This window comes from Cydia amplana, chromosome 6 (genome assembly GCF_948474715.1).
Source record: "Cydia amplana chromosome 6, ilCydAmpl1.1, whole genome shotgun sequence".
Taxonomy (NCBI): Eukaryota; Metazoa; Arthropoda; class Insecta; order Lepidoptera; family Tortricidae; genus Cydia; species Cydia amplana.
Genome location: NC_086074.1, coordinates 12,824,638 through 12,852,203, shown reverse-complemented (window position 1 = coordinate 12,852,203; position 27,566 = coordinate 12,824,638). Strand labels below are relative to the sequence as shown.

General features: G+C 37.7%; 2 protein-coding genes across 4 annotated transcripts; both read right to left on the bottom strand.

The window, feature by feature from the left end:
• Positions 1–544: 544 nt before the first annotated feature.
• LOC134648955 (transcription factor Sp5-like) lies at positions 545–13,230 on the bottom strand. 2 transcript variants are annotated; one of them, XM_063503624.1, is made up of 2 exons: positions 13,106–13,230; positions 545–1,879 (listed from the first exon to the last, which is right to left on the bottom strand). In XM_063503624.1, exon 2 carries the CDS (start codon positions 1,877–1,879, stop codon positions 875–877), a length of 1,005 nt encoding a protein of 334 aa, XP_063359694.1. In that variant the 5' UTR covers positions 13,106–13,230; the 3' UTR covers positions 545–874. The 2 variants fall into 2 exon arrangements, with proteins under 2 accessions (XP_063359694.1, XP_063359693.1); XM_063503623.1 differs by lacking the exon at positions 13,106–13,230 and adding an exon at positions 2,186–2,450.
• LOC134648950 (endoplasmic reticulum resident protein 44) lies at positions 13,096–27,557 on the bottom strand. Of its 2 annotated transcripts, XM_063503610.1 has the most exons (8): positions 27,418–27,557; positions 27,038–27,336; positions 20,723–20,798; positions 19,638–19,880; positions 18,429–18,671; positions 15,818–16,084; positions 14,744–14,942; positions 13,096–13,242 (listed from the first exon to the last, which is right to left on the bottom strand). In XM_063503610.1, exons 1-8 carry the CDS (start codon positions 27,473–27,475, stop codon positions 13,107–13,109), a joined length of 1,521 nt encoding a protein of 506 aa, XP_063359680.1. In that variant the 5' UTR covers positions 27,476–27,557; the 3' UTR covers positions 13,096–13,106. The 2 variants fall into 2 exon arrangements, with proteins under 2 accessions (XP_063359680.1, XP_063359679.1); XM_063503609.1 differs by lacking the exons at positions 27,038–27,336; positions 27,418–27,557 and adding an exon at positions 20,946–21,114.
• Between the last annotated feature and the right edge of the window lie 9 nt (positions 27,558–27,566).

Sequence of the window (27,566 nt, the reverse complement as noted above, 5' to 3'; positions counted from 1 at the left end):
AAGGGCCTAGGCTTAGAAGGCAGGTTTTAGGGATTTATATTTTTAGTTAGGTTTGTTTTAGTTGTTTTATTTTAAATATAAGTAGATTTCTCCTATTATATTTTTGTATAAATTTTTTGTAAAACTAGTTTTTTCCCGTTGCTGTTATGCGAGTAGGACGACCAGTGAATCAAGGTTTTGAACGCTATTTCATTGGTCGGGCTTGGGCTATTTCTTGGCTCGGGAAGTGTGATAATAAAGTGGTGATGTTGCCTAAAATATAAGCTGTTGTCTTACAAAATTTGGTACTTCTGTGGTTTTCTAAGTAGAAAAAATTATTTAGGGAGTAAAATGGTCGTTTTTTATTATCTATCACTGTGGCTGTCACATTCTAAGGAGTGCGAGAATGACGCGCGACACAACAGGCGATAAAAGCGCGACCGTCCTATCCGTGTTGGTGTGTGTATTTTAGACTCACTGTATCGTAATTTAATTACAATGAACTGAGATTTCTACGTAGGATTGGGATATATTAGATGGGGATTCAAAATGCCAAACAAGACAATATTATTACAATATTTTAATATTTATTTAGAAATCGTTTTTAGTGCACTACTTAACATAACACTTTACCAACAAGGCACGTCAAATAAGAAACTAACTAAATATGTACAATAAAATACATTAGATCACAATAAACTTTCTGGTAACTCAGAAAATATTTCAACCAACATCTTTCCGACAAATCATACGATTATGACCATGACATTAATTTTTGACATGCAACTAGCCTTCCCATCACATTAAGTGGATTACATGCAATTAGGTACCAAAACTCCACCATAACTTTTAGATCCACAATATATTCATATCTTAAATTAAAACGATTCTTCACTTATTGTCCAAGCGCTACAGGCGGCTGGAGATTATAGTGTCCCTGAAACATGGTGTAATTATCCTTTGTAGCACACTGGTAGGCAGGGAAGTGCGTTGGATACTGCCGGGTTGTGTGGGGCAGGGCTGGGTACTGGTAGACGGGGCGAGTGGCTGCAACAGTGGTCAACGGTCGCGCATATAGTGTCTCTTGCCGCATGTCCGGCATCCAGCCTGCGCTCGCGCCGCTCCCAAACACCATTCCACTGTTGTAACTGGCACTAGACACATTCGGTGCAACTGCTCCGTAGTTTAGAGACGGAGGCACGGACATCTGCTTCGACGCAACACTCACAGCCGGCACAGTTCCGTAATTCACGCTGCCTATTGACACAGCTGGCGCTTGCTCTACAGATCTCTGCTCAGTTTTCTCATTAGTAACCTTAGCAGATTCTTCATTGTCATCAGAGTTAGCTTTCTTAGTTTTCCTCGTCATATTCGCGTGGGTTTTAACGTGCTTAGCGAGATGATCTGAGCGCATGAATCGCTTCGTGCAGAGTTGGCACGCGAATCTCTTTTCCCCGGTGTGCGTGCGCAGGTGCCGCTGCAGCTCATCAGAGCGCGTGAATCGTTTGCCGCAGAACAGCCAGTTGCATACGAATGGCCGCTCGCCCGTGTGCCAGCGGAGATGGGCTTTCAGATGCGAGGTTTTTCCATAGACTTTTCCGCAGCCAGGCACATGGCAGACGTGTTCACGCTTAGCACCGTCTTTGCCGTAGTTGGGTCCGAGGCCGGCGGCTTCTGTCAAGCAGTTGGGGCAGCGGCACTTGGCGCAGCGGCGCTGGAGGTCGCGCGCCTCCTCGGCGGCGGCGGGCGGCCAGTACGGGTACTGAGGATACGCCGGCAGCTCCCGCCAGCCGCACCACGCGCCTGACGAAGCACTGCTGCATGACGAGAGGTCAGAAGCCGGTGAAATCGCATCGCCGCGTCCACACCCGTATCCGTAACTGGGCATCATACTCATCATCTGCAACAAACACGAAAAATATGTTAATTCACTATGTACATATTGCCCTAATATATGTTTGCTTACGCTTGAATTACTAATTAAAAACCTATGAATACTAATTTGTAAATCAACAGTAATCAAGGTACAATCATCTATTCCGAAATTCGCAACTAAGTCATAATTCACAAAAGCGTTCAGATCAGATAAATTTAAATGTTTCGCAAATAACTCTATTAAATTACTGATCCAGCCTTAAACGTCAAAAATAATAGGTTGCCAAAGACTATACGCGTAAACTAGGGAGGCAATAGAGTTAGGGCGGACCTGTTGCGCGGGCGGATCCACGTATTGCATTTCCGGTGACGGTGGTGACAACGTAGCGCGACGAGCCTTCAACTGGATAATTACAGGGCGGCGCACCGTTCGCGTCGAGACGTTTTTAATAACTGGCTTCGGATGGAGGTAACGAGCGGTTGTCGCCTCGCCCCGGTCCCCGCCCGAGGGTAGCGCCGCGCGCGCACCCCGCGCCCGCCAGCGCGCGCGCAACCTCCGACACCCCACACCCCACCACACCACACCCCACCGTGACTTATGCCCCTACTCACTTCTTATAAGAAGAATTAACTATTCACATAAGTGACGTCACTTGATTATATTGATTTATGTACCTGCTCATTATGAATATCGTGATTGGGTATTTCGTTGTAACTGAATTTTATTGTCGTGATTGGGTTTTCTATGTAAAAGCCATGCCTCAAAACTTACATTCATCGATTTATGTACCGATAATGAAAACGAATTACATACAACTTATTTCATTTATACATTGGCTACTTACATATATCTTTGATTTGTAAGTAGTAAGTACCTACATACTACATACATTGCAGCTAGGTAGGTAGAGGTTGTTTGTTGTCTATTCAGATAGCAATTACTTGATAAGTAGCACTGATATATTTAATTATTTATATCTGAATAGGCCTAACTGTATTTACCTATATTTTTTGTTTAACTTCTATCCTTTTCGAGTGTATAATCCGTACATTACATATTGAATAAAATGATTCCCCGATCCATAACTCTCCGCTCCGGCTGTTATAAGTGTTACGAAAGCTTTTATTTTATTTACTTATTTAATTCTCAGTGGATCTGGTCAAGCTTGTTCTGATAGCCATCTACCTACATAATAATATTATTCTTCTTCTCACGCAGCGCTTAATGTTTTAAATTTTTTCTCTATTTCGGTCAGCAGTTCGCGGCACAGCAGTATGATTTATGCATATCCGAGGCCAAACCTTTAATTACACGTTGTTAAAATATGGCAGTTTGTTAAATCGTTCGAGATGCTTTTGTTTTACTAAACGCCGCTCTCTTAGAGAGAACTACTTTTCCTGTGTTCCGCCGAACTTATTAAGTTTGCCTGCCGACTGGGGTTATTTCCTTTTATTGTTTAACTAATGCTGCGGTTTGTACAATAGATTTGTTCTATTTAATTAATAGGCTCCATTGCCAAAGTTTATAGGTTTAAAAATATAAAGGTTTGATTTGAAAAGAATGAAAAGTCTGTCGAGCACGAAATGTATAACTAAACGTGAATGGATAGGTAAAAGGAATGATATGGAATGGAATGCTTGTAAAGAATTTTCTTAGTGTTAAAAAAAAACATTGTCTTTCGAGAGAATAAGTACTAATTGCAATTTTAAAAAAATACTGAAATTCCTTATTTCAAACTTGACATCATAATTAGGAAAAGACGGACTGAATGTCACAAGCATTTTCTTCTAGTCAACTTTATTGGAATCTTTAAAAAAAATATATTCTGAATAAATGAAATTGGAAATATTGGAATTAAGTTATATATATTTTGTAATTGCATGTGTAATAGAATAGACTATAGAGGTATGGTGTATAGGTGGGTACCTACTAGTATATGCATGCCTATTTATTTCGGATTAATGGCATATAATTTTATTGCTCATAATATCCATACGTCAATATCTAAATAATAAAATATGTATTCGTAACCACTGAGAGGGCTCACAACCACAACACTACATCATCATCAACCGTTTCGATCTTTAAACCATAACATCTTAAATCACCTCGCGGCAGTCTCACCCTTTTATTACAGCCCGTAAAATACATTTCCACGAAAGCGCTACTGTACTGTAGAATGGCCAGTAATCGTTGTCACGAATGCCTCAGTAACCTGTCGACATGTTTACGACAGGATAGAACAATAGCTGCCGGTGTAGGGACTAGACAATGCCGCATTTCGCTACTGTGCCCTAGTCGGTGTCCGAGCCTCCACAAAGCCCACATGTAGTGGACAAAGATCCCTACTAATGCGCGATGATCGCTCTCCTAGCGCCATAAATCTTGAGGGCTACTACTGCGTTTTTGTAAGCGTGCGAACCCAAAAAACGCCGGCCCTTGGACACTTGCGACATCTTCAATCATTTACAAGGACGGCATGTTGCGATATATGTGATGAAACGAATCGCCGACTTCTTTCGATTTACTTCGATGTTTTACGGTGATTTGAGTGCTGATTGTAGTTACTACTACTTATTAAAACTTTTTAAGTTGTCAATAAATACGATATTATTATATTTATCAAGATAAAATCTTAACACAAATCATTCTAGTTTAACTGCAAGCTCTATAGGTACCACATCTGTAGCTAAGTTTACTGTTACCAGACAAATAGAGCGATACATGTGTAGGTAGGTATATAAACATAAAACATCCCAGCCTCAGAAACATAGTGCTCATCTCACCTGCAAACATTTGAACCTACACCATCCTCACGGCGCGATTCGGGAAATGAATTAGAGATTCACTAGATATGAAATAGTAAAGATATGTGACGTTCCACGGCAAAAGGTACCTTATGGCGGCTGGCGCTTACGCTATTATTAACGCCGCTTCAATATTCAGTCGGGGCAATGGTACCTTTTTTCGTGGAACGTCACATATCTTTACTATTTCATATCTAGTGAATCTCTAAATCATTTCCCAAATCGCGTCGTTAGTAAATAATTAAGCTAAAAAATCTCGTCTTCAAAGTTTTCTTACCTAAGTTCGAATTTCACTATTATTCATTTTCAATGCAGGCTCGCATTGAATTGATATTGATTCTAGACGCATTCAAGAAGCTGCGGGTCATTTTCGTCGATCCTCGGATATTTTACACTAATTACAGGTTTCCAATGTCGTGGGCGGGCAATTAGTGCTATTGCACGTAGTCCTTCACTTCCTGTCTTTTGGCGGCATGAATGGATCTGTACGAAGAGTTGCACAAAGTACCGACGTAGTGGTGTCAGGTTGCCATTGTGCGCCGCCAGCCGCGCTGGCACCCACGCCAATGGCTCGGCCAATTAGGTATGTTAGGTATCGACTTCATCGAGAGTGATAGTGAAATTTGAAATTAGGAAGTAATATTTTAGAAAAAAAATGCACACTACGTTATCTTCTTACTCTACAAAACGGTAATAACTAAAACAAAGGTAATACCTACTTATAATTTGAAAGGGCTCTTCTTCATTTTATAAATACGGATTAGCCAGTCATTAGGAAGTCCATCGGCTGTTTACACTACGAGATGTTTTAATTAGCAGCAAATCCAATTTTAACAGCAACAGACTGAATTAAATGTTTGCTCACGATAATATGTACTGGCTCCGGTTGCTACAACAGCAATCTACCAGCGTAGCGTTATCTGCTAAAGTGTTTAAGGGTCAAACAGATTACTGTGTTATCGTCTTTCCTGTAGACATACACAAGAGTTAAGGGCTATAAAGGTTAATTTTCTTATTTAACCCTTATCCACGTGAAAAGGTCCTCCTTTTATTTAGAGAACTATGATAAAATCATTACTTACATGCCCACAAGCTGTTAACTATTGCCCACAGGAGAGAAAACTAGTGTGTTAGCGCTAACTGTACATTGGAAAGACGATAACACAGTAATCTGTTTGACCCTTAAGTGTTTAAAACAAGTGAGTCTAAACCGTAAAATTATTCAATGTAATATTTAAATTCAATTGTTTAAGACCTTGCCCGTAGAAATTAAGTCACTCAACGACTTGAAATTTTTGATAGCATTTAAAAAAAATGTCAGAGTCATGCCCGTAGCTTAAGTAAATATTATAATATAAACTTCAGATAGTTAATAAGTATGTAAATACATATACATATGTACCTATCTACACCCACTGGGAAACATTGTATTGATTTTCTCTGTACCTATTGGTCATCAACATTTAAGTAGGTACACGTACCTACAATTTATGGCTTATTAAAAAAAACTTAGGCAAATGTTTTAGGCTACAAATCAATTTCTGTCAGCTCCCAGTGGCTCATATTTGAGCCAGAACGCTTATGGGTGACGTCATATCATGGGAAACGACAGGTTAATTAGGATTGAATTGGTTCTCGGTAGCATGTGTACGTATTAGGTACTCGTAGTAGTACCTCTTTCATACAATTGTGTCCAGTCGTAGTGTAGTAACGATGTAGAGCATTCAAATGTTGATGCTACATACCTACCTACCTCTACGATTTAAATATTTAAGTAGACATTCCGACTCTATAATATGTTACGAATTAGGTACATCTAGGTAAGACCTATATGACAGTAGGTAGTATAAGTAGAGTACGGTATTACCTCTAAAGGAATCTGAGTAAAAAACGAACTCTACCTTTTGTTGCAATGTGAAAAGTGGAGACATTCAACTAAACTTGTTGCATTAAGGAAATATGATCTCAAATCCATCACAAAGAGCACAAAAACCCAAAATTCGAGTTTAATCGTGAATAAATTTAATATCGGTATTGTATCGAGGCGGATCCGATGTTATCTGATCGGAACTTCGCTCGGTTTCGCAAGGAGCCGTAAAGGAGTGTACAGCGGGCGTTGGCTTTGTCGAAATGTTCTAATCGAATATTTTTCCAACCTCCTATATCAACGAAGCCTGCGTTATCAATCTGAACCTTAATATTTTGTAATAAAGTTACTAATTGAATCTTACAGTTTAAGAAGATACGGTTGGATCTAAAGTGACCATCTGAAATGTAACAAGATCACGCGAGTACCTGTCGCACAATGAGCCGCAGGTTCGCACGAATCCCTTGTCATTTTTGTGAAAAAGTGTAACTTTTTTTGAAGTGTCTTGATTTCGGTTTGTCAAAGGTTGGGTGCATTGGTGTGGGTAATAAGTGTAATAACACTAATAACTTATATCTAATAGAAATAGATAATAGTATTTTTATATGGCACTAATTATGGTACTTAAATTATAAATGGAGAAAAAAAGGATAAATAATTACTCCACTTTGATTTTTTTTTGTCCTCAGCTGAGCTTTGAAACCAACATTTTTAAACGACTTAAAAAACTCGCTACGCTCGTTGTTCAATTTTGGAATCTTTCGCTTGCTCGGATATCAATATAGGTATTAGCACGAGGGTTTAAACAACAACCTTGTAAAACAAATAACTATTTTAGGCATAGAATACTGAAAAGTACCTAAATAGCGCAGGTAATTCCGTAGGTACGTATTATACATATATTATTATATTCCTTATTTTTGTAAACTACAATAGGTAACCATGCATAATTCCTTATTTTTTTACACAATATATAAACTTGACTTGTTTTAAAGTTTTTGCTTTAGATACATGAACACCTCGTTAACTTAAGAAGAATATGTACCTACCTAGTTAGTTTTCATATACCTATCTACCTAGGTACCGAATGGTCAGTTAGGACAAGTTAGGATGAAAGTGGACGTCGCGCGAAACCGCGCCTTTCCATACAACATTTTCCTCTCTGGATATTAACATTATAGATAGGTAACTATAAGGCGAGCTTTTAAAATTTTGTATGGTTTTGTTTTCCCTCCTTACTCTTACAATACTTAAAAAAAAATCAAAAAAGTCATGCGAAGGGGCATAGCCATGGTTAATATACCTACATCAAATTGCGTATAAATATTTTCCATGTCAATATGTAGAGAGGACTATATTTGTATGGAGAAGCGGTCTTAAGCTGTTAGTACTTAGTTTGTATCGCTCTAAAAACACTTTCCAAGGATCTTGGCCAAAAGCAAACATCTGAAAGCGGAATAATGCCAAAGTTAAATGGTTCGATAAGCAGACAACAGAATGTCATTTATAGGCACAATACAAAACTATAAACATGAATCTCCACAAATACTCAATCTAAATATAGTAAGTCAAGATCAATGCAGTCATAAAAACTTGGAAGGTAAAATTCTGCGGATCGAGCGCCCTGCCGGGCCGCGGTGCCTTCAATCGTTTGGAACGCTTTGCAGTGACAGCCGAAATTGCCCTACATATGTAAAAACGTGGCCGTTTGTTTTACAAAACAAGCCCGGACAGATATGACGACGGTTAATGACACATTTGACGCCGTCGCTCATTAAGCACTTGCCGTTTTTTTTCGAAAAGGTCAGTTTTTGTAGTTGTCCGAAACTTTTATAACCTGTGCGTATTTCAAAAATCAAGAGCGGAGATGGATAAACTATACTTAATTAATTAATTAGAGTAGGTAATTCGACTTTGTAAACTTGATATTGTCCTAAGTATACCTACCATTAAGCATTAAGGGAAGTAAGAAGTTACTATACCTAGTATATAATTATATTATTATACTCTTTGGTAAACAGTATCCAATTGGTAGTAAAGTAACCTACCTACGAAGAAACCATTCATTATACCTAAAATGTACCTAGGTACTAAGTACCTATATTAACTAAAGTAATCTCTAATCTAAAGTAACTCTTTCAATAATAGGTAATGGGCTAATGGCGCTCTCATCTCTTGGGTGTTCACCCAATTCTAACAAGATATGTCTAGGAAAGTGTTGTATTTTTTTAACGTTGTTTGCATAATATATACTTAGGTTAGGTACCTACTTAACTCTTACTTAACCCTTTCAACGCCTCGCCTATCGTTCGTGTCGCGTCATCGTGTTCATTGTCGGAAGGCCTAAGGGTTGACATTGGGCTGTAGCCGCGAGTCAGTTGATATTATTGGCCGCCAATGTTGCGACATTCTTGACATCTAGTGTCAAGTAGCGGTACTGATAAATCCGCTACTTGACGCAAATGTCGACTACGAAAATAAGCAGCGTCTTGGTTACGCGCATGTAAAGGAGATTGGCGGTCTAGTAATAGTACTAGACCGCCTACAGTAATAGTATATTATGCATGTAAGTCAATATCCTTTAACGAAATATATTTAAAAAAGGGGGGCGCTACGGACTGTATCTTTTATTAAAGTACCTTTTGAATATCAAACTAGTTTCCATGGTGCTGGATTCGTCAATCCATGCGTCCAAAGTTAAAACGGCCGTTTTTGTTTTGAGTTTATAGATTGACGAATCCAGCAACATAGAAACTAGTTTGATGTATTTAAAAGGTACTTTAATACAAGATACAGTCCGTAGCGGCCCCCTTTTTTTAAATATCTTTCGTTAAATTGAAATAATCACGATTATTTAGCAGTGGCGCTAGTGTGCACTTTTATGGGCTCTGAACCACTTCCTTCACCCCATGCAATCACTTTGATATAAAGTTCAAAATCAGGTAGGAAATATATTCCCTCTGCTATATGCTTCATAGCGCGTCAGGAGTTACTAGACAAAACAGACGTGCGATTCCCTTCCTGCGTGCGAGATTATTTTACTCAAGTACCTCAAGAAATACAAGTTTTTATGTTGCCATGTGTTGTGAAATGCACATGTATCTTACTTTTTTATTCGAAAATGAAAAGTAGTGTTTAACCTCGGTTAAAAGCGTTCATTTGTAACTCGAACTATTGCCGCCCTCACTCGCCACCGCGCTCGAACAGGCGCCAAAATATCTCGTCAGGGATGGGATATCTTTCATTCCTTGGTTAACAATCTACTGTACGTCAACGACGTTCCTTCTTGCTTACTTTTCATTAGTATCCGCTGCCAAGGTTTTTGAGCTTGTAAGATATGTTCAAAACGATAACTAAATAATACGCCTTTAAGTTTAAAAATTTTATTACACCATAACACGCGACACAAGACATACAATTTGTACAAACATTTCACATAATAGTGACAACTCTTCCCTTTACCCCGAGGAATCTTGCACTCTCATAAGCGAATTGCGTAATGATCCAAGTGAAGAAACAAAGCGTGAAGTAGTGAACAGATACTATCAACAAAAAAGAGTTATTAATATTAGAAGATTATGAAGTGTAATCCATCAGTGCCTCGAATTTGACAGTTGAAATAGATATCACTGTACGGACCCGTGTGTGGTTGTTTGGATTGTCTTATTCAGTGTGTCAAATTCAGTTACTTACCACAAAATATATGGCTTCGTATATTCAGGGGCACAATTTTTTCTACCTCTTCTAACAAAAATAACTTTGGTTAAGAGTGGTTAGAGTCAGACTAACGCCCACTTGCACCATCCCACTAACCTTGGGTTAAGCGGTTAAACCGTTAACCCAGTGTCAAATTGTACTGGTAATCATGGTAACTCCATGTTTATCCGGTTAATCTCGGGTTAGTGGAATGGTGCAAGTGGGCCTAAGCCAAGTTAGCAGCGATTTTGATAGCACAAACAGTGCAAGTGTTATTTCACCGTCCTAACTTCAGTTTTACGTTTCAAATAACACTTGTAGTCTGTGCTATCGAAATCGCTACCAACTTAACTTGGTCTAACTCTATCTCTATACAAACTTTTGTAGCGTTCCACAATCTATTGACAGTCTGTGTAACAGTTTATCTCTGGAATAAGAATGTTAATACAACATGATATAGAAATTATCACCATAGTAGTTTTCAACATGCCGGTTACACTAAAGGCTATAAATATTAAACGAAATAAATGTCATATACAAAGGAAGGAAGGCAAAGGCTATTATGGTCGCATTCACTGAGAAAGATGAAACATTTGGTTTCCTTAAGGACTTCTTGACCCTTTGACTTCCAATGGCGGACACAGACGGGCACGATTACAGTTTAATTAATATAGACGGTCAACCAAATCTTGTCAGTAGAAAAAGGCGCGAAATTCAAATTTTCTATGGGACGATATCCCTTCGCGCCTACATTTTTCAAATTTGCCGCCTTTTTCTACTGACAAGATTTGGTTGACCGTCTATATCAACCATCGTGCATTCCGATATGGTATACGATGACGCGTTGTACAAAATAGGCGTGTCGCAAAGGTTTAAATTGGTTAATTATTCTAATAAGATACCTAAATCTAATTATCTTATTAGGAACACCAATGTGGTGGCTAATGTGACCATTATATGCCTTCCGTACTCGCGGTAACCCACTTAACTGAGCATTGGTAGAATGATGGACCTTGACATTGCAAGGTTTACTAATAGGGGGCTGTCCATAAATTACGTCCCCCCCCCCCCTAATTTGAAATGACGTAATTTATGAATAGTCCCTAGACAGTTAATTGTGTTCAAGATAGTACTGGTAGGGCGATAGCGTTTTTCACAGACATAATGCATTCGTCTCTCTTAAGCCCCATTAGACCGTTCAAGAATTTGCATGCGATTTTCGTTACATTGCAGTATTTGGTCGATCGACTGAATTCATTGTACCTACTCTGTAATTCACTGCTAACTAAGAAATTACAGGAAATATTCAATACGTTTATCGATTATTGCCTGCAATTTCTTGAAAGATTTAGGGGTTTTACTCACATACTTCCCCGAAGAAATCGTCTTGCATTCGGATGTCAACTCTTATTAATCAATTGCTTTCATGTTCCATTTCAACTTTATACACTTGCGTAACAATTATAAATAATAAACAGGAGATACATAAATTGCAACAATAGTGGTAGTTAGATCACAAGATTTCTTATCAATACATAATACAAGTAATTATACAAGATATACAAATCAAAGATAACAGGTATCACTTGCGACAAATTTGTTTACATTAATGTAAATTACATTGATTTGTACGGCGTAAACCAAAATCTAGTGTAACATACGTTACAATACAATGCATAATATTCTCAATCCAAAACATAGCATATGGAAAACATAAAAGTGGATACGATTCTCGAAAAAAATCTGAAGCTCGATTAAAAATTACTTATGAAACTATAAATAGAAATTCAATTCGGTTCTTGAACCTATACAATATAAATCGGCTATAATTCGTTTTTTTTGCATTAGAAAAAGACTACGCGATCTTGACGTGTCTTTTAATTGAAAAATGCTTTTAATAAATCAGTAACTATTACCTATGAAATCAAAAGAATGGTAATAATCGTATATGATTCATAATTGTTACATATTTGCCGTGACTTATTTTCCAAAAGTGTTTTTCAATAAAAAGACACGTCAAGAATGTTTACCTTTTTTCTAATGCTAAATAAAACGAACTATAGTATTGCAGCAAAACTACAATGTAAGTTTATGTTACAGTTATAAAACTGATGAGCTTAGAACTTCATACGCGTAAAACGTAAACCCGTACATCGTAATATATTTACTTCATTTATTTTTATGAGACAATACTCGTACGGGCTGACAAGACATGGTCGTATAAATTACAATAAATCAAAATTGTCTTTAAATATAGTACAATAAAAATAGAATAATTTATTTAGTAGGTACTGTTGCTTTCACAGCATTAAGATTCAGTAGTACTTATCCCAACATCAACTGTACTATTTTAATTCTCAATTTAAGTCCATTCTATACTCGAGTCCATTCTATACTCGTTTTTCTTTTCATCAGATTAGAAATTGTATAATCTCAAAAGCAGTGGTAACTTTTGTCCTCCAAAACTAAATCTGAGTAACTTATGCACTGAATTATAGTGTCGTTTACATATTAATGCACCGCAATATTAGATATCATAGGAACCCTAGCATTTCGGAAGAAAAAGTCAACTACTATTACTTTTGAGGTTAAAAAAATTCTAATCTTTAATAAATATGGGTACTTATAAACAATTAAATAAATGCATGTTAATTTTGGGACTCAATACAAAACCTGTTCAGCCAGTTTACGTTTTAAGCAGACAACTTTAATTTATAGGTGATTCTCGCATTATCTAATGCAATGAATACATTTGTTCAAAGAAAGACTTTTAATTAGAATAAATACCGAAGGAAAATGCAGAAAGGATGAATTTAAACGGAAAGGTGCAGTTGGATGGCTCCGAACTTAAACTAAACGATAAGGGCTAGTCACAGTAACCTTATAACTCGTCCCGCAGCAGAGTGTATCTGTTCTTGGAGGGCGCTAGCTTCTTGAACGTGGATTCTGGGGGCGTGGTCACTTTGACGTCGTTGCTGTCTGCTATTTGGTTCGGGTCCGGGCCGTAGTGGAATTCCCTGAAATTTAAGGATATGGTGTTATTTATAAGTCTTTTTATTTGGTTTGTCCCCCACTCAATCGTAAATATCGTACCCAAGATTTAAGTTTCTGATTCATTTCGAACTAACTAGACTACGTAAGTATATTTTCGCAAACCCACTTTGACGGTAGAAAAAGGACATTTCGCGCCAACATTTTTTAAATTTGCCGCCTTATTCTACTGTTATAGTTATAATATTAAACAGTTAGGTACAATTTTTTAGAAAATAAGATCTATTGCGAGATAAAATGTTTGTGATTAAAAGTAAATTTTATCTCCAGTAGCGAACCTATTAATAGTCGGGGTCAAAGAATATAAAGTACATTGGAATTTAAACCTAACATAAAATAATTTTAAGGTATAAATTCGCAGTATTTTAGTCACGCTGAATTCGGTATTGACACGCGGATTCCACGGTTGACATTGTTGTACTAACTAGCTCAACCGTAAAATTGCTGCAGGTTATAAAATACATATGTCAACATAGTAATTTACTACTCATAGAGTAGTTAGTGCATGATAACCTAATACGAATAATTACGTCGAAATACTCGTAATAATATGGTAACTTATACATATGTATAATACAGCACATTCTTAGATACGCAATAAAATTGGTAGAACCTCGTGCACAGATTTTCACAATATTTCACAGTGAAATCGTCATCATATTTATTATTTTAGAGGAATTATGTGATAAACTATGAAATGGAAAGACTGATCTTTCTGGTTAACCATTGAGTACAGTCGCCATCAAATATATCGGAGCGGCCAAAGTGGTCAAAAATATCTATCTAAACTAACGCCTTGACAATAGAGGCGTGTCCAGATATTTGTGAGCGCCTTGGCCGCTCCGATATATCTGATTGCGACTGAACAAGAAGCTTCGAGAAATCGTTAACCCTGCAGTGAACATAATTCCTCTTAATATTAAGCTACCTTTTGATGAGAATCGGTTGAGAAAATCGACCTGTACAGAACAGCCGCCGCACAGACATAGCAAACTGATATGCCGGAACCACACTTCGCTATGCGTTATTTGTTATGCGCGTTATTCGGCCGCATACGACGAAGTGTGGAGGGTTCATTCGTCTATATTTGCTATATTTGCCCGCATAACGCATAAGCGCGAATAGCAAATACGCCTATCCGTCCACCTGTCGGTTTTTTGACACACTTCAAAGGACACGAATAATCCGAATATGCGTCTCGACTGCCCACACTTCGTTCACTCATTCACTCGCTTACGCTGTTCAAAGTCAAAACGCACCACATATGTTTGACACACCGGCACCAAGTTTGGCACACCGGCACGAAGTGTGGATGCCGTGTTTGTTGTTCGCTCACATAACAAATATTTGAGCGAATACAGCGTAGTCGCATAACAAATAACGCATAGCGAAGTGTGGTTCCGGCAATAGAGACGCTTTGCTCGCGCTACGCGCTGACTCGATCAATAATACCTAATGACCACGTACCTATGTAGTTTGCCCGAGTACAAGTCTTGCAAGAACATGTACAGCTTCCCCGGCTTCTCCATGTCGCTGTAGCTGGGGAACAGGTACATGTGCCGGAACGAGTCGATGGCGATGAGCGGCAGGTCGGACACGGACTTGCCGAGGTGGTGCAGCGGGTGCTCGAACCGCACGCCGTCCGCCGTTAGGAAGTTAACATTTTCTGGAAATTGTTGAAGTGAAAACCTTCTTTAGCGGCGCTGGGCACTTTTTGAGGTGGGGAAAAAATGATAAACTCGAGACAGCGTAAGGCGATCACGTGACCGTAAGGGGCGTAAGGCGATCACGTGACCGTAAGCCCCGTGAGGTGGCCACTCATAATTTAGATGGCATTTAAATCAATAAAGAAAAACTCAATGTTATTTGACATTTATGTTGTGGACTCCTTTTCAAGACTCTTTACCTATGTTCAAATAATTTGACGTTGTCATGGCAGTATGTAAATAAACATGTCAATGAAAAAGTGATCTTATTTGAGAATGATAATAATATATAATAAATAAATAGAATACCTCCGCTAAACGTATGGATCGTGTTACCGGGCGTCGGTAACATAGTGAGGTGAGTTTTCACTTCTATCGGCACTCCCGGAGTGCAACCGTTGTTGCTTATTTTATTCACTTTTAAATGGGCCATGATTTTGGTCACTTCCAGGGACATTCCACGAGAATGTCGCTTACGTAACGTTATTCTTCTTATACTTCTGAAAATGCTGATTAAGCGATATTGGATCTGATGATATATCAAGACTTGGCTAAAAAAATTTCACAAGGGAAAAGTGGTACTTAAGCAAGATTCTCGAGGAATGCCCGTACATGCGAACGACAGTGTTATATAAAGGTTACTTTATTCAACCTTGCCATATTTTTCGAGGCGATAATAAATCTAAATCATACCGAGCAATGTTTACTATAGCACCAACCCCGTAATCACGACAAAAAAATTGGCTGTTTCACACATTTTGCTGGTTCTATGTTTTCTAAAGTGTTTCTGCATTTCTCTCTCTATAAAACACTGTAATGATAAGAGTTTACTCACGTTTTTCAGACTCCAAATCTCTCTTAATAATCTCCTTATATTTCTTCACACTCTCCGTGTCAGTAGGATGGTGGAACAAGATGAGGAAAGGCAGCCCCTCCTCCGTCAATTCCTCTGCGTTCTCGAAGGTGATCTCCCGCACTAGAGGGATACACTTCTCTTGTACCCATTTGTAGAGCTCGTCGAAGTTGGTGAGCGAGCCCTTGTAGGTTTCATCTGGCTCTTCGGACATTTTTCGGTCCGTTCTAAACACAACAATAGGCTGGCCTGAAATAGAAATATTTTTTTTAAGAGAATAGAAAAAGTTCCATTGTGTTTTCAATTTTAATTTTGACAAATAAAATTTGTTTTTGACCACGCAAATTTTGATCTGCGAGTGGCTCATGGATATATATGTAGTTGATTACAATCACTGGACTTCAAAGACCGATATGATGATTTGATTAGTAATATACCTACTAATACTATAAGACGTGAAATTATTATTGTATGAAATAATAAATGAATTGAGTCTTCAAATTTTAAACTTCCTTATAGCCAACGGCTACGTCACAATCAAACGAGTGGTATAAGAATGTGACACTCCATTTTACAATGTCTTCGTCATTCATTTCATTGTTAAAGACAAAGCAAAAACTGTATGATAATAGAGATAAGGTAATTACGTAATAATTAAATCCTTTGTTTTAAATAAAACAGTAACAACAGAACGTGCGTAAAAACCGATAAAATTTTATTGGCATAGGTACTACTTTTATTGTTAATTTAAAGACGATAATTCACTTTGTGGTTCGTATTTGGTTGTATGTTGTATATAGTACGCAACTTTCATTTGCGATACATACTCGTACTTTTAATAACGGCAAGTCATTTCCTGGTTTGGGTTTACGTAGTCTATATTAGGTATTCATAAGAAGGTAAAAAAAAACCACCAATAATCTTTAGGCAAATACCGATAACAAAACACAAAGTGAATTTGCAGCATAAAGAAATGGCAGACGAATATTTAGGCAAACATGTATGTGTGCAAACAGGCTGTGTGTTGTATTAGGGGAGACCGAAGAGTTTTGAAACACTTACTGTTTAGGTACTTTATAATGTGTTAGTGTCTCGGCTTGTATTATTGTAGGTATGTTTCGAAAGATCAATAACTAAAGATTGAATTATAAATAAACGGTACAATTAATTGCCTGTTGTTTGGGATTGGGATGCCATTATATAATAGATGGGAGGTGTTTTACTACTGAGAGGATTAGAAACAGATTGTTCGGTTCTATTTTGTATTATATTATATAAAATAAAAATAAAAATATTTTTTTTTTGCCTTTTTTAAATATTTTCTTTAATAGCGTGTCTATTGAGTACCAAATAATCAGACAGATGTATGGCCAGCCAAGAAATATATGATGACTACAGAATTTACGTCTAAATAGTAATGTACCTTGAACGTTTCGTGATATTTTCAATTCTGGAATTCCATAACCTTGCTAAAGACTCCACAGGAAAGAAAAAACAGACTAATTGGTTCTAACCAGGGATGTAACGGATGTGGTTTTATCGGAACCGAAAGCGGAACCAGATGTTTTAAATTTAGTTTATCGGAACCAGAAACGGAATCGGAACCGAAAACGGAACCGGAACCAGAACCGGAGCCTGAGTCAGTACTACCAGTAGGTATACATTACATAACACAACACATACGAATAGGTACTTTAAATTCGAAAACACGGATAAAGCAGAACATCTAATTACTGCAGCACGTGGCAAGCGGGGCTATGAGCGAATGACTGGTATAAACCTGTTTGTTTTTGATGTACACCGCTCATGTCCCGCTGCCGCGCTATGCATTGACATCCGATATAACTTCCGTTTCAAAAGTAACGGAACCGGAACAGAAACGGATGTGTAATACCAAACGGAAGTTCCGACTTAACGGAAACGGAGCTCTGTAACATCCCTGGTTCTAACTAACTAATTTGGGTTTAATCCAATTAAAAATTATTTAGCTGTCGTTGAAGCAGCTAGATCAGCAAAAAATATAATCAAGATTCCTTTATGTTCCTTAATGAAAACAAAACACGCTAAAAATAAAGGGAAAAAGACCAAGCAAAAATGGGAAAAAATTAAAGTAACCGCATAATTCGTGCCTGAGTTACTTACTTCTTTAATAGTGTAGGTACCATTCATGTTACGTCATTCATTCATTCATGTTACGTCAGTATTGAGGGGAATCGAAAGGGAATGATTTGTTCGCGCAAGAATTTATACCTACTTACGCTTTATTTGTTGGTGTTGTATAAATGGGCTATAGCTTAGTAAGTACTAATCTTGTAGAATTCTAGCAAATAGATTTATAAGTATGATATCAATCTTAATGTCAAACATGTTTCACCTCTCCTCGGTCTCCCCTATGCCAAACCGGGCCCAACATTACGAAGAAAAGTTCCAGTTTGCGTTGATATTTAGTACTAAGTTATCTCACTGATGCGGATCCGCACTGTGTGTGAGCGAGACAGCGCTATGCACATATGTAGCGATGTCCCGCTCGCACACCGGAGGCAGGTCAATATTCAATGTGAACACCTTGGCATTGACTGACTGTAAAATTTACCTGCTGGATGCATTTGTTGCGACGCATCCCCAAAGCCAGCATGGAAAAGGCACTCATCCTTGAGACTGGCAGCCACTCTCCTGAGCACCTGGTATTCCTCCTGGTCCCTGCGATCCATGTAGCCAATGATATGTCTCTTGTCTTCGCTTAGGTCATGAAGCTCTTTCAGAGAAGTGAACATGATGACCGGATCGGTCAGCTGTTTTTTGATAAAGTCCGAGAATGCTTCTACTGATCGCTGACCTAAAACATATATAGAAAAATGTGGTTAATTATAAATACACCATCAGAGCAACACCTGTTCGCCACAGGTACATTACACCTGCCAAGCAAGCCCAGCCTATGGTCGTGTTTGCCGCTCGCATAATGGCTTACATAGTCACGAAAAACGTTGTCGCCCTATCTGACACTGTTTCAAAAGTCTGTAATAGACTTTAAGGCTAATGATGATGATAAACCTTTCATAGATATGATTTTTTTGCCTCATTTGTCCCTTTAGATTTGTTTGTTTGAAATCCATAGCCAAAATGACAAAACGGTAGCCTTGTCCGTCTGTGGTCGCAATTATTAACCACTCACACAGAACCAAGACAACACTAACCACATAAAGATTATAAGGATAATATTGCTGCTCTTATTATGTAATGTAGTGTGTTATCCTTATCAGTAATCTATGCATTTATAAAAATAATAAAGTATATGGTTATTAAACAACACTTACAAATGAGGTAATAAAATACACTCATAAATATGTTACTGTTTATATTAGCTGCCTCAAAGACAACTAGAACTTTTAACAAATAAGGGGTAGTCCATTAATTACATCATTGTCACACTTTTTCATAGGAAAAAGATAGGTTGTTAATATGTACTGTCACACTTGGCATGACCCCCCTGCGGCCCTGTTGTTGTGACGTCATATGTGGATGAACCCTAAGTACACATGCTATACTCATTTGGTATACTAATAGTACAACAGCTTCTTTTAGTGGATTTGAAAATAGCCACATATACAAAACTGTCCAGGATTATTTCCTAAATTCTATTTAGGAAATAATCACAAGAACAGTTGTAAAATAAAATGGTGTGGGATGCAAATACTGAGGCTTGTTGTCATGATTTACAAATAAGTGCATTTGTAGTAAAGGCAAATCTTTGTAAACACTTCACAAAGAATTTGTTGAAGTATTCAAGTGTCAATACACATACCTCTGTATTCTTTCTTTGCAGGCAACCCATTACGGAAAAGCTTCAATGTGGGATACTTTGTTATATGGAACCTGGTTGCCACCGCTCCTTCCTTGTCACAGTCCACCTTCCCCATGACTACCTTGCCAGGGTCATATCCAGCTTTGGTCACTTCGTCTGAGGCATCATCAAATATAGGCATCAGCATGTTGCTGAATCTACACCATTCAGCGTAGAAATTGATAAATACCACCTCATTGGAAGCTAAAACGAACAAACAAACTTAGGAAGAAATGTGGATAGAAAGATGAATGTTATAAACATTTTTACAGTACATATGGGGCTACTTTTCCGCACTAGTGCGTAAAATAGCACTTTTCGTGCGTATGTCGAAACTTTAAAGTGCCATATGTACTGTAAAACGTTGTTCGATACACGTGCGAATAGGTAATTCGCAACTCGTGTCGATTTAAAACACTCCCTTCGGTCGTGTTTTAATTTATCGCCACTCGTTTCGAATTTCCTCTTTTTCGCACTTGTATCGAAAATAACTATTTTGTATCCTATATAACTCAGCTACCGATGCGAAATCAAAATTTCAAATTTAGAACAGAACATTCTTCCAAATTTGGTTGGATCAATGATCACCAAGATGAACAACACTTAACATTTATTTTTATTTAAATAAATTTTACACATTCTCATGATTTATTCAACCTCGTACAAGTATGGTAAGTTAAGCAGATTACTGCAGTAAACATACTAACCTTTATTTAACTTTTTTTAAAGTGCATGGATCGTGCATAATCGTTACAATGAGTTTGCACTGTAGAGTTTGTGCGGAAAGAGAAGAGCATGGAATGTATTGGGCCCCATACATTCCAGACTCTTCTCTTTCCGAACTGACTCTTTGTGATAAGTATTTAGACAGGCCCTTTTTAAAAATCAATTAAACCTTATATGTACTAAATTGGTACTACTAACCTCATCAGTAACGATATTATGACGTGACAATTGTCAATTTGATTTGTTTACGCAACTGTTATTTTAGTAGACACGGTATCATGATTTCTTGATATCCGGAAAAATAAAGAAACAATACTCACCCAATACCATATCCAAGTTACTTTTCGTAATCTGTACGGCGCCGCTATCGGTCGGGTTGTAAAAACAGTGGCAAATCTAAAACGTAACAATGTTCAATGATGATATATCAATTAGTTAACGAATCAAAACCATAAAATCAACAATTAAACCGTGGCCAGTCCGACGGAATGCCAGAAAATGTACATTGTAATACCGTTTTTCTTTAAGAATTTTATAACTTACCAAAACTAGAATGCATGCTAGAAATTTGTAACTAAATAAATTACAACCACGTCTACTCATTTTAGAACTATTTTTTGAGGTAAGTTTCCAATTTCCACTATTTCCAGAATAATTATTCTGTGCCGATTGCCGTCAGCTCAGCGCCCCGGTTTGACTTTGTTGGCAGCTGAACGAAACGTCATATGTCTCTAGTCTGTCTTGTCTATGGTTTGATAAAAGTCGTTCACACGGCAGGAATGGGATATGGCATCCGGCGGTTTAGAAGCGGTTAGGACGGTGTAGTATTAATCTTCTAATAGTCTATTTAGACTTTCGCGCGAGCCACGAGACGAGCCGCGAGCCGAGCCACGAGACGAGAGTGTAAGCGGTGGGCTCGCGGCTCGTCTCGTGGCTCGCAAGCTCGTCGAGCTAATATAATTTAAACACTAACGGCACGGCATAAGGTTTATAACCGAATGACAAGCCGAACGCGAGTGTACGGTGGACTCGCGTCTCGTGGCGCGGCTCGCGGCTCGTCTCGTGGCTCGCGCGAGAGTTTAAATTGGTTATAATCCGCCTAATATGCGTGAGTAGAAAGAGGCGGCAAATTTATAGTCTGTCAAGTCATTTCCATCAGTAGAAAAAACGGTAAGTAAATTAAAAAAAACTAGCAGCGATATCATTCCTAGAAAATTTTATTTCGCGCCTTTTTCTACTGACAAAGTGGATTACTTCCTTCTCTTCTCTTCTTCCTAAGACAATAATAGAATAAGTTTTTGAGTGCAGTGGCGTAACTTGAGGATATGGCGCCCGGGGCAGGCACCAAATTTGCGCCCCCCCAAACGAAATTAACTAACGAAAGGGCTACTTTTTTACTTATTCAAGTTTACTTTTATTTAGACAAATACAGTGTACGAGTATGGTGGTGGCATTTAGCGTCTTTCGAGCGTCGGCGTCTACAACTCTATGGCCGCTGCTCGACGCAACTGCGCAGCGACGTCATTTTACATAGCGCTCGAAAGACGCTAAATGTGGGGTGGCCCTATATGTGTTTATTTAGTACATCGGTGGCTAACAAGCTTACCCACCTGATGGTAAACGGTCACCGCATCCTATGGACGTCTACACTCCAGGGGTGTTACATGCGCGTTGCCGACCATTTTAAAACTTATACACTTCTTTTTTGGAGATCTCCCTACTGTAGCCTCTCGAGAAAAGGGAACTTATTCAACTTATTGTGGAATGAGCTCCCTTTTCTCGACAAATTTCCTCCCACCCGCTGCTGGCTGTGAAGGAAATTCCTTTTAAACCGGACAGGTGGCTAGTTGGCTACGAAATTATTGGACGTCACTGATGGAGATGTCAACACCGAGGCTCCCAATACTCCCTGATATGAGAAGGGTTGTGCCTTGAAAAATGGGGTTTTCTTAGCGGTAAACGCGCAAAATTGAGTCTTGGTGGGATTAATTTGGACTAAATTGGCCCGATCCCACACCGAAACTCTGGATAGAATGCTCTCGATAGTCTCGATACCTGACACAGGTTTTTCACGACATTCTAGTATCAGAACGAGGGATGTTGGCACGGCATGTGTTATACAGAGTGGTCCAAACCTTGACGTCCTTGATAACCCACGGCGAGAGAATTCTAAAAAATTTTTTTGGACCACAAGGTTTGGACCATCCTGTATACAGGGTAGCTAAAAAATAACTGCATTTCCGTTGCCAGGGAGGTTTTGGGATAATACTGAGTAACTTTTACTATGGGACCAACCCCTAAGTCGCGAAAAAAAAATTTGGCTGTTTCATACATTTTGGCTGCTCCAATTTCTATGGGAGGGTAAACTTTTTTTTCGCGATTTCGGGGTTGGTCCCGTAGTAAAAGTTGTTCAGTATAATCCCAAAACCTCCCTGGCAACGGGAATGTAGTTATTTTTTAGCCATCCTGTATAGGAATCCCCAGTACTGTCGTCCGCATATCGATGAATGTCGTCGATAGAGATCACAGATATGCAGCAGCACCTATTGGAGCAGGTTCCGTCATATGCGCCTGCCGGACAAAGGGCTAGCGATCCACTTGCATAGGTAGTCTCTTGGACAGTCCATAAGATGGTAACTTCGACAGGAGACCCCTAACGGAAAAGACGCGCTAACACGGGACTAGGGTTTGCAATCCGGATCCGAAATGTATGAAATTATCCGGATCTGGATCCGGATCCGCGGATATTTCCATACATTTCGGATCCGTCGTGCAAACCCTACACGGGACACAACTCTGAAGCACTCGGCCCGCTGGCCTTATAAAACAAAAGCATAGCAACTCCCGCCGAATATCCCTCTGCTTGATAGATGTTTCTGGTATAGAGTATTCGCACTACGAGATGATGGGCGGTAGGGCGCTACCGTCGTCTTTCAAGGTCGAGTTCGAGGCAAAAAGAGTACCTAAAAGATTTTCTCTTTTGCGCTGTGGGCCAGATTACCACCCACAGTGGTGGTAAATACGACTGACAAAAGCTTCCCTGCTGCCTTTGGCAAGGCGGAGAGGTAGTCTTTTGCCCATTTTGGCGCCCCCCCTTGGACGGCGCCCGGGGCACGTGCAACCCCCAGCCCCCCGCCCCCCCCTAGTTACGCCACTGTTTGAGTGTTAAAAACTTTGTCTTATTTCTACCCGTGTCAACCTGACCCTATGTTGATTGGTTAAAAAAAAAACACCAACACAAATAAAATGAAACAAAGTACATCAATGGTAATAAAAAGTGTATTGTTTCTGTTACATACTATACTTACCTACATTAATGGACACATGTACATACCTTAAACATGTGTTATTGTAAAAATAACACAAAAATGATACATATATACTGGGTCAACCAAATCTTGTCAGTAGAAAAAGGCGCCAAATTTGAAAAATCGCGGGTTAGCAACACTACTTTTTTTTAATCTTTATTTATTTATAGAGGGTTTTTACAAATGCCACCCTCATAGTGACTCTCTAATAAAACTACAACAATCTAACTTAAAAACGTACGAACTACGTTTGAATTATTCGAAAATCGTGTGTCATTTACATTTATATCTTATCTGTGGAACTGTTTTGTTTACATTTCATCGTTGTTCGATGTACATTGCTGCTATTTGTTCGTTTCCTAGGGATGCCATACTTTAGTTTGCTTTACATTGCTACTGACATATCCGGCTTGACAGACTATATTACAATGTTGAACTCACTCGTTTTAAGGGATCTCTTCCAGTTAATCCTCTGAGCGTATGAAAATTTAAAGTTAAAGGCAGACAAATACAGGAATATAAGTATATGAGATTGCAGAAAAAGTTTAATATAAAGAATATAGAGAAAAGATGACAAATCAATAATAGTTTGGTCATAGTTATTTTCGATACAAGTGCGAAAAAGAGGAAATTCGAAACGAGTGGCGATAAATTAAAACACGACCGAAGGGAGTGTTTTAAATCGACACGAGTTGCGAATTACCTATTCGCACGTGTATCGAACAACGTTTTACAGTTCATATGGCACTTTAAAGTTTCGACATACGCACGAAAAGTGCTATTTTATGCACTAGTGCGGGAAAGTAGCACCATATGTACTGTAAAATACTTTAATTGTTGATCCAAGCTAATTTAGTTGTTAATGTCAATACTAATGGTATAAAATAGCGAATTTAAAGTAAATCCTAAATGGCGCAACAATTAAAGTCCGTGATTGTACATAAATAGAAAAATATATTTAAAAAATATGTCCCCTCAGGGTCAGATACCCACATCAACTTTCAATTTCCTCTCTTTCATAACTAAGAAATAAAATTAGATTTCTGGACATTGCAAAGTTTAAAAATTCAATTTAAAATACATACATAAAAACTTTTGAGATTTAATTTCTCAGTCCTTACATTGTTATTCATAATAGATGCACATTTACCACAAAATAGTAAGTTAAATATGAAAACCCTAAACCTAACATGAAACTAAGATATCAATCAATAAACGTCTCAATAAAAGAGATTCTTTTAATAATAAAAATAATATCTATAAAACTCATAAGTGGACGGAAGTAAAATATATATAGATGGTCAAACCAATTTGTCAGTAAATAGGAACCAAAAAAACTATACTCATCCTTTTCTTTTGGGTGCTAGTACTAGTGTAAGACAAAGATAGTATAATTCTCTCTGTCTATGTTTGAAATGGAACAGTCCTTTGACACACTATAATTAGTAACACTAACATCCTATGTATGTATAGATTTACACTTAATAGTGTAGCTTGTTAATATGGCTATAATGCCAAATTAAATATAAATTCAAATGCATGTATGTATTGATTCTATTTAAATAACCTGCTCTCCAACTACTTTGTGGACATTAAAAAAAACTTAATAACTAGGAAAGTGCTAAGGCACACAGTTTCTTGAACATTGTTATTTCTAAAATTTAAAATTGGTATTCAGTCATTACTATACTTGGTCAACCAGATCTTGACAGTAGAAAAAGGCGGCAAATTTGAAAAATGTAGGCGCGAAGGGATATCGTCCCATAGAAAATTTGAATCTCGCGCCTTTTTCTACTGACAAGATTTGGTTGACCAGCTATACACATTAAATTTGAGTTGTCTATGTTCAATATAATTGGTAAGTGCTATAGTTCGTTTTTTTTAGCATTAGAAAAACTTGAAAGAAGGTAAGCGATTTTGACGTCTTTTAATTGAAAAACACTTTTTTTAAATCAATAACTATTACTTATGAAAGCAGAAGACTATAAAAGATCGTATGAGATTCATAATTGTTGCATATTTACCGTAACTTATTTTTAAAATGTGTTTTTAAATTAAAAGACACATCAAGATTGTTTACCTTATTTCTAATGCTAAAAAAACCAACCATAATTTGACCTCACATACCACATTTAACCTCCAAAAGCTCAAGGTCCTACCTATCGTACTTATTCAGTTCGGTGAAATTGAAATCATATTCAATTGGAAAAGAGTTGCTTTTAAAATTAAAAAAAAAAAAACATTTATTTCAAGCTATTTTGCTTTGTATCGTTTAGTTTTCAGACAATGCAAAATAAACTCTAACTCTTACGCTTAGGGTTCAAATTTCAGTGGCAAATTTTGGATTTTTCATTTGTCAGGATAATGGTTCTTATGGATAATGGGCCTTAGGAGGATAATGGTTCATTTTCTACAAATATAAGTGGTTTCCTCATTTCAAAACATACTTTTCTTAGGCACTTTTATTGATTTTATAGTGGCCATCACACTGATAAGAGTATGATAAACGTCTAATTTCACCCTCTTGCTAAACTACAACACAAATTGTATGATACTATACCTATACTAAATATAAAGTTCACATTCAACGATTTTAAATAGTACTTTAAATCTGCACTATATTTTTCAATATAATCTTATGAAATTCATTGCATTATAAAAAAACTGTCAAATAAAATAAGTGTTTAAAATTTTATCATAAAATACCTCTTGGAATGTAATGTAGGTTTTTTACTATCAAATTTAAAAACTACTTGCGAAAACTCTGTTACGAAATTAATTGGAAAAAAAATTGACTTTCTTAAAACTACAGTAAATGGACGGAAATTATGTTTCCAATGAATTATAACTTATAACATTTAACTAAATATTAACTGTTTGGTTATTAGGATAGCTCCAAGAAGTACTGCAAACATAGGCTTCACTGCATCACTTCCACTCTGCAACACAAAGAAAATCTAATTAATCACAAATTCAATATGATTCTTATTAGAATGCTTGGGCTTGGTTTCAAAGGCTATTATATCTTTGTAAACAGCTGTTACTCAGTAATTGTACAGTAAATAATTGTCATAGAATAATTGTTTGTTATCGGTTGCGGGCCTTTTTAGGTGGCCCACCAGGTGACCCTGGTAATACATAGGTAATCTTGCCATCCAAACGTCACATTCAAGCAAATCCATTTTGCGGCCCGGGACTACAAGGCAAAGCCATCTTTGTGGCCTTTATATAAAAAAGGTTGAGTATGGCAGTATTACAGCTTTTATCCAAGCATACAGCATGACAAATGAAAACATTGTAACTTAAAACTATAATGTAGCCACTTACTATGATATAGTAATTACACCGGTCCCCTTGACAACAATCCGAACATTCCCAATCCTGATACCAGATATGGGTGCAGGTGGGCATGTACCGCTGCCTGGTCGCCGCGCATTCGGTCTTGCTCGAACAAGACTTCGATATGTAGTATTGCTTCTTCGCCCCTTGAGACCAATAAGGCGGACTGCCCCATTTTATCTTAGTCAAACATACATCTTCATAATCTCGACAAGTCATTATGGATTTCACGCATTTCTCATTGTTATCTTCTTGGTTTTCACAAACGTAGCATTCCAGCCCGAATACTGTAAAGAAACAATTATAATATTCACCAAACTTTTATTCAAGACAGTGATGTAAACACGATGTTTAATAGTTTACCTTACCTACGATAACCGAAATAAGCAGCAAAGAAATAACTGCAAATACATTATGCCAAATCATGTTGATCACGCTGTACCTCACGCTCACGGATAAAACAATATTTTATTTCAAAAGTTATGCCACACCCGAATTGAAATTAAACTCGCCAGCG

Excerpts from the sequence above, each read along its gene's own strand:
- LOC134648955 (XM_063503623.1), bottom strand. The coding sequence starts at position 2,215 with ATGCAATACGTGGATCCGCCCGCGCAACAG. Across the intron at positions 1,880-2,185 it reads TGGATCCGCCCGCGCAACAG|ATGATGAGTATGATGCCCAG; the intron begins GTCCGCCCTAAC and ends TGTTTGTTGCAG.
- LOC134648950 (XM_063503610.1), bottom strand. The coding sequence starts at position 27,475 with ATGATTTGGCATAATGTATTTGCAGTTATTTCTTTGCTGCTTATTTCG. Across the intron at positions 27,337-27,417 it reads GCTTATTTCGGTTATCGTAG|TATTCGGGCTGGAATGCTAC; the intron begins GTAAGGTAAACT and ends GTTTCTTTACAG. Across the intron at positions 20,799-27,037 it reads GGTGTAATTACTATATCATA|ATTTGCCACTGTTTTTACAA; the intron begins GTAAGTGGCTAC and ends GTTACGTTTTAG.